The sequence below is a fragment of the Sodiomyces alkalinus genome, assembly GCF_003711515.1.
Source record: "Sodiomyces alkalinus F11 unplaced genomic scaffold SODALscaffold_1, whole genome shotgun sequence".
NCBI lineage: Eukaryota > Fungi > Ascomycota > Sordariomycetes > Glomerellales > Plectosphaerellaceae > Sodiomyces > Sodiomyces alkalinus.
The window spans coordinates 5,093,565-5,100,292 of NW_021167079.1; the positions used below are offsets into that span (position 1 = coordinate 5,093,565).

General features: G+C 45.7%; 2 protein-coding genes across 2 annotated transcripts; one reads left to right on the forward strand and one right to left on the reverse strand.

The window, feature by feature from the left end:
* Positions 1–111: 111 nt before the first annotated feature.
* Positions 112–1,061, forward strand: SODALDRAFT_347883 (hypothetical protein). Its single transcript, XM_028613328.1, has 3 exons — positions 112–304; positions 435–830; positions 905–1,061. Exons 1-3 carry the CDS (start codon positions 220–222, stop codon positions 1,000–1,002), a joined length of 579 nt encoding a protein of 192 aa, XP_028470873.1. The 5' UTR covers positions 112–219; the 3' UTR covers positions 1,003–1,061.
* Positions 913–2,415, reverse strand: SODALDRAFT_327234 (hypothetical protein). Its single transcript, XM_028610378.1, has 2 exons — positions 2,107–2,415; positions 913–1,997 (listed from the first exon to the last, which is right to left on the reverse strand). Exons 1-2 carry the CDS (start codon positions 2,238–2,240, stop codon positions 1,250–1,252), a joined length of 882 nt encoding a protein of 293 aa, XP_028470874.1. The 5' UTR covers positions 2,241–2,415; the 3' UTR covers positions 913–1,249.
* Positions 2,416–6,728: the final 4,313 nt, after the last annotated feature.

Consider the following 6,728-nt stretch of genomic DNA (forward strand, 5'->3'; position numbering starts at 1 on the left):
ACGATCAGGGGAACCAGTTGGTCACAGCTGTCATCTCCCCCTACCTTACACCCCTGTCCCGAATCCTCATCGGCTCTTATCTCGGGCTTCGCGACACCAACATCCAATCTCATCACCTCCCAATCTTTTTCAACGCAGTTGTTCCGCCTTCCTCCTTCCTTTCATCATTTAGTGAGCTGTTCGATTGCGTGTCGCGACCAATTCCGCCGTTAAGAGACCATGACCATCTCGGGAGCGTCGCCCAAGCAGGGCCGCGACTACATCTACCTCGCCATCTTCAGCATTCAGCTCTGTGCCATTCTCCGTGCGTCCTCCGTCTCATGATCCTTCCCGCTCTGAATTTCAGCTTCTGCGCCTCAAGCGTCATTGTCCATTGTCACAAGCACCCCGACCGATCCTCTCCCCAAAATGCAATGCACTCACACTCTATCTAGTCGTCGACCTCCCCCCGCTATATCCCTCCCACCTCTGGGAGCCCGAAGCCTCACCCCTGCACATCCTCCTCGGACTGCGCGGATTGTACGCGAAATGGACGAACGACCCTTACTTCGTAACCCCGCACGCCGAGCTGCCGCCCTGGTTCCGCCTCTTCACCTTCATCGAGGCCGGCTTCCAGCTGCCCATGGTGCTGTGGATGTTCCGCGTCTTCGAGGACGCCCGCCGCGGTACCACGCCCCGCTTTGAGCTTGCCTGCGTCGTCTTCGGCGTGCAGGTCGCCCTCACCACCCTCGTCTGCGTTTGGGATGTCGCCTTTTGGGATCCCATCGTGTACTCTGTCCGCGACAAGACCATGTTCGTGTTCGCCATTTATGGGCCTTGGGTTGTTATCCGTACGTTTTCCTTATCCCCTTCCCTATTCACCAACGTCTCGTGTCGGTGTAGGTGTACTGATGGCGACGGCTAGCGGGCGTCTTGGCCTTGGATATGGGCAAGCGTTTGCTTGCTCGGATTGAAGAGGGCGAGAAATATAAGGCTGCATCGGAGGAGAAGAAATCGCAGTGACGAGTATGCACTCCCACTTCTGTATGTAATTATAGTTGGAAAGTATGTGCCTCTCCGCCATGTCTCTGTCTCTCTCTCTCTCTCTCCCTCTCTCTCTCTTGGACCTGTACGGGGCCATCTGGATGTAAACCAAGCACGCTTGGTGGTACGGTATTGTTCAGGCCCTGCATATCCCAAATGTAGCAATGTGACACAGAAAAGATCAAACCAGCCCATACGCCTCTCAGTGCACTCAACAGGGAATCAACTAATCGATGCGCTTCGAGGGTTTATAACCCCATCCATTGCCCACCCCACTGTTCACTCCATACCCAAGCGGAGTCGCGCCGCCGAGGCTCCGGCCCTTCAGCCGTTTGGGCAATACAATGCCAAAGAAATAGGCCCCGGACGCCACGATGCCCGCAAGGAAGCTCGCGAGCGAATAGAACACGGTGCTGGCGTATATATGTCCCCCCATACCCTGCCACTCCACCATGCCCTCCGTCTTGGGCAGCGCGGGGGTAGGGAACCACCGAACCGATAACCGCAGCGGCAACGCGTCGCCGATGACCAGCCTAGTCGAGGCCTTCGTGTTCAACGGGCTGGTGCTGTACGCCACGCCCGAGTCCAAGACCCCGGAGTCCTTGTGGTGGATATGGTGCTTCGGTTTCGCGTGCAGCAGCACGTTCATCTGCGTGCTGACGTGCAAGTGGGAGAGCTGGAGGGTGCCCGCCAATGCGAACACGAGGGGGATGTATTCCTGCACGTAGGGCTTCTGGCCTACCACGTGGACCTGCGGCGCAGGGCGGGCGGGAAGGCGACAGGCCATGGGCGCGTCGTTGTGCACGTAGAACTCGAGGAGATGGTACGTCGGGTCGTCGATGAAGGGGATCGTGCAGTTGAGCTCGCCCTCGTGGCCGTAGCCGAACTCGAGCGGCCTTCCCGTCTCGTTACATGCCGGGAATGGGACCCATTGAAGGTCGTCTTGTTCGTTTGCGATGTGTTCGCCAGTTTCCCTGAGAGGCCAATTCGTGTTAAATAGTCCAAACGATTATCGCATCGAGGACAGAATGCCGCCAGGCGCACCGGGGAGTTTAACAGCTAGACGAGAAACACGGTACTTACGAGCTGCGGTTCAAACACTCCACGTGAATTGGCGCTCCATAATGATACGACGGAAGGACATCCTCTGGAGTCGAAGCTGCTGTGGTGTGCAAAAGGCCTAGGCTGACAAGAATGGCGAAGGCGAAGCGGGCCATGATGGTTGATGGCTGGTAGCTTTGCAGTCCCTAAAGTGCACGCACTTCTCTGATCGTCACACGCGTGCGTCTCTGGGAGCCAGCCCTATCATGGTTATGTGATACGACGGTAGCGCAAAACAAAACCGGGCTCTAGGCACGCTATGAACGGGCAGGTATGTTTTGGTCTCGAGTCTCCCTTTTCAAGAATTAAGCTCCCCCTTCTCTCAAGGACACAGATATCACACTATCTTATCGACTCCGTGTCACATGACTTATGTCTCAAGTACCTATCCGTGCTTAGGGGTGGTTTGGATATTATGTCAGCAGCATTGCGTAAGCCTGTTTTGGGTGGATATATATTCCGGGATATAATTCTTAAACCTTAGAATTAAGCTTAAAATATATTAGAGCCGTATTAATTCACCGTTCGAAGTATATATATACCTAGCATCTATCCTCGTATATATCTATTTTATATAGAGATGTATATTAAACGAAGACGGATATTAGACCGAAGATATATTAATAGGGAGGCTACGTCGTCTTCATTCATAGTGTTAGAGCTTATACTATATCGGAAGCAGTTCTTACGTCTAAGTTAGATATATCTCTATAGTTCACTAAGTCCTGGGCTCTTAACAGCTATTTAGTAAGCAGTATTTCTATATACTAACGTATATCAGGAAAAGACGTGCCTTAGGTGAATAAGATATACTAGACGTGATAAAAGTCTAGGATATATAAGGTGTTCTGCGTACCGTGTGTTATAGGGGACGTATATCGTGTATTTACTAGCTATCTAGTATGAAAGATAGTACGGCTCAGGATATATCTTAATTTCACGATATATCGTAATTTCACGATAAGTCTACAACGATAAATTTACTAACCAGTATCAGGCATATACTATCACACCTATTACAAGCCTTATTATACTTACTAGTTAAGCTTATAGTTCACCGAAGCCTATCACCGAAGTCCGTTACCGATAATATACCTATATCCACCTTAACCTCTACTCTAGTTACCTTATTTTATATAGAAAAGGCGTAGTCGATAGAGAATTCACCGATCCTAGGTCTACTATACTATATAAGCTATTAGTATACGCACTATCGAGTTAGGTAAAGTCTATTTAGCGCGGAGATATATAGCGATAGTATAGTATACCTTAGGAGCGACGGTAGAGGAATAGCGTCCGATAAGGTTTCGATTATCGTTATAAATATGGAAGACCCTATAATACAAGTTATATTAACTATTAGTACTAAATTTAGAGATATAGGGTAAAAAGAACTTGAATACTATTAAATAGGTAGTCGTAAAGAGTAAAAAGGTACGGTTAAGTAAGGAACCAGGTATAATTATAATAGGATCACGATAGGAAAGTGTAGGGGTAGCTAAAGAATCAGATTAATCGCTAGCCTCCCCTTTTAAAGGGGGAGGCTCCCTCGCTCCTTAAGACTACGCTCTACTCCTTAAGGGCTGCTTATTTACTTCCTTGAGGGCTGCTTATTTACTTCCTTAAGGGCTGCCTTATTTACTTCGAGGGACTATTCTATTTACTATATAATAACTTACTTTATTTATGCCTTAAGGGGTCTCGGACTAGGTATACCTAGACCCCTATAGGTTTATACTAGGGACCCGTTATAACTACTGCTATAGGCACCTAATATAGCGACCTCCCCCGGATACTCCTATCCTCAGGAGCGCCCCATCCGTGCCGGCCTCTTAGCTCCTCTAGAACCTAACCTCTAAGCCCGTCCATAAATCCCCCGGTGCTCTAAACTAAAGCCCCCTCCTAGCGGGACCCTAATAGGTCCCCGACGGGTTCCCACATGGAGCCTCTTCGGCTATAGCTTTAACCCGGGTATATACCCCCTCCCTTTATTCTATTAACTAAACTACTAAAGCTAATATCCCACGCCGGGCTCCTAATAAGTTCTAGGGTAATTCCTTCCCGGGCCTTCGGATTTACCTCTTTATCCTTCTAGGTTATCTCTTTTATCTATCTATAAAGACTACCCCGCGTAGTATTATATAGAGCCCGATATTACTCCTTCCGTAATCTCGTAGCTTCCTTCTTTATACTAAAAATAGGTGCCTATATAACTACTATAGGGGATATCTCATAACCTGCCGTTACTCCCTTTTCCTATTCCTTTTCTTCCTCCTCTATACTTAAATTTTCGATCATGCTACTCTTTATAAGTTTTCCTCTTAATCTAAGATATCGCGTACTAACGACTTATAGTCTTTATTAATTAAATAACTACCGTCTTATAAGTGCTTCTAAACGTCTTTAGCCTATAATACCGGCTAACCACGCGATATAGCATAGTCACTATACCTTTCTAGGAAGATAATAATAATAATAAGCGTGTCGTCTCTCCCGCGAGTATAACACGGTCCTCTAAAAGGATTAAGATCGTAGTTACGGCGTTAACCTTATAGTCCGCTAGGTAGTCTACCCCGTAGCTAGCTACGCCGTAGCTACCTACGCTAGAGTCTCTATTACGACGGCTTCCGGTTCTTTATAGTATAGCGGACGATAGGGGACTGGCGTCGAGGCTTTAGTTTAAAAGAAGAAGAGGATGTTAACTAAAGAGTAGTAACTATTGTTCGTAGTGGTCTGGTCGTAGTTGCGTCGTAAAGACTAGGCGTCTTTTTTATAAGATAGGTTTAAGCGTAGAACAGTAGTCCAGGTAAAGACTTAGATTAATCGATGTCTTGTTCTCTAGTAGAAGCAAGACCTAGGATACTTTGGTATATATAGTGGTGGTGCTCACGGCTCCTAGGTGACCGCTCCTAGCGTAGTCACTTTATCTAAGTAATCGCTCTCGTAATAATCACTTTATAGTGGTGAGCGTCTAATAATTCCCACTAGTATGCCTAGCATACTAATACTCTATATACCTTCTCTCTTAGTCGTCACGTGCCGGTATACGTGATACTTATCCTGAGTTATCTTTTAGTTATGCCTTAGCATACCGCCCGTGTATCCTTTATGCATATTAGGTTCGTTAGCCATAATATTACCTCCCCTCTCCTAAGCGCTATCCCAGCGGTCGTATAAGTAGGTCGCTTCCCCGGGTTTATTATTCCCTGTTTCCCTCTCTTTTCTTTATAGCTAACCACTATACCTAACCGTATACAGAAGCGCTCTGCTAAATCCTCGCCTTCCCGTTCCACCCTTAACCGCTAAATCAAATCTACGCTAATTAACGACCAAGGTTACAAGGTTATCCCTTACACTCGTTATTTCGACCATAATACTAGTTATTTCGTCCTTAACGACCTGGATCGTTATTCGTGTTATTATCGTGCAGCCCGCTCCTACGATTCTTCCCGCGTCCCTATATCTTCCGGTATATCTCCCGGACCTCTTTCTTCTAACTCGCCTTCTAATAGTCCTCCTTTTAGCGCGCCGTGTTTATACGGAACTTAAACGACTCGAAGAGGAGGAGGAGCGCGCTAAGGAGTTACTAATCGAGTAGTAGTAAAAAGCTGCTAAGGCCTTAGCGAAGCTCTCCCGTCTTTATCTTATACGGCAGCAGCTTCGTAAGAAAGGGGTTAAGATAGTCCGTAGAGACCTCGCGAATATAGAGGAGTTAGAGGAGGTGGAACGGAAAGAAGCCGAGGCTTATCGTACGGAGTCCAAGACTATAGCGGCTACGTAGGCGGTAGGTGCTATTAACGTGATTAATTAGAATCAGGTTATAGCGTAGAATATAGGTGATTTTTCGGATATTAATTTTAGGTAGGCCGCGGCGTTTAGTTCTGGGTCCTAATAGTGTTTTATTAGTATTGCTTTAGGAGTTACTTATAATAGATTAGGTTTTCTTTAGGTTCCTATATATTATCGCCGTAGTCGTAGTTTTTCCACTTAATAAAATATTCGGTGCTATCTAGCGTCTCTTAGTAGTCGAGGATTCGTTCTGCTTTATATACGTCGCTAGTATTAACCACGATCGTGTCTTATATTATTTTTATATTCTTTAGTGCTGGTTTAAGTAGTAAAATATAGAAATTATTATATATCCTTATTATCGGAGGCAGTAATAGGATATAGTTCGTATCTGATTTTTTCTCTAGGATTTCGAATAGTCCTAGTCTTTTAAAATCTAATTTATCGCTTAGTCGTTATATTTTTATGTTTTTACGAAAAAGGTAGACGCGGTCCCCCCTTAAAAGGGTTAGTCCCTTAATTCTTAATTAATTCGCGTACTTACTTATTCGTGTTCTAACTATCTCTAGGTCGGTTCGTAGTTCTTCGTGTAGTTCTTTTATGCTCTTGACTGTTTTTATTACTTTTAGCGTATCTAGTCCTTCTAAAGGTTTTCTAAATACTATCGGATTATATCCATAATTCGCTTCGAACGGTGTTTTCTTTATTAACTCGTTTAACAAGCTATTATATACGAATTATATAAGCGGTAAGTACTACACCTAATTATCTTACTTATATTCTATATAGTATCGTAGGTATTATTCTAGGAGTTA

Bases quoted from the DNA above. Each gene is read 5' to 3' on its own strand.
- SODALDRAFT_347883 (XM_028613328.1), top strand. From the start codon at position 220: ATGACCATCTCGGGAGCGTCGCCCAAGCAGGGCCGCGACTACATCTAC. The intron at 305-434 runs GTGCGTCCTCCG...CACTCTATCTAG, and splicing joins TCAGCTCTGTGCCATTCTCC to TCGTCGACCTCCCCCCGCTA. The intron at 831-904 runs GTACGTTTTCCT...GGCGACGGCTAG, and splicing joins TGGGCCTTGGGTTGTTATCC to CGGGCGTCTTGGCCTTGGAT.
- SODALDRAFT_327234 (XM_028610378.1), bottom strand. From the start codon at position 2,240: ATGGCCCGCTTCGCCTTCGCCATTCTTGTCAGCCTAGGCCTTTTGCAC. The intron at 1,998-2,106 runs GTAAGTACCGTG...TTGGCCTCTCAG, and splicing joins GAGTGTTTGAACCGCAGCTC to GGAAACTGGCGAACACATCG.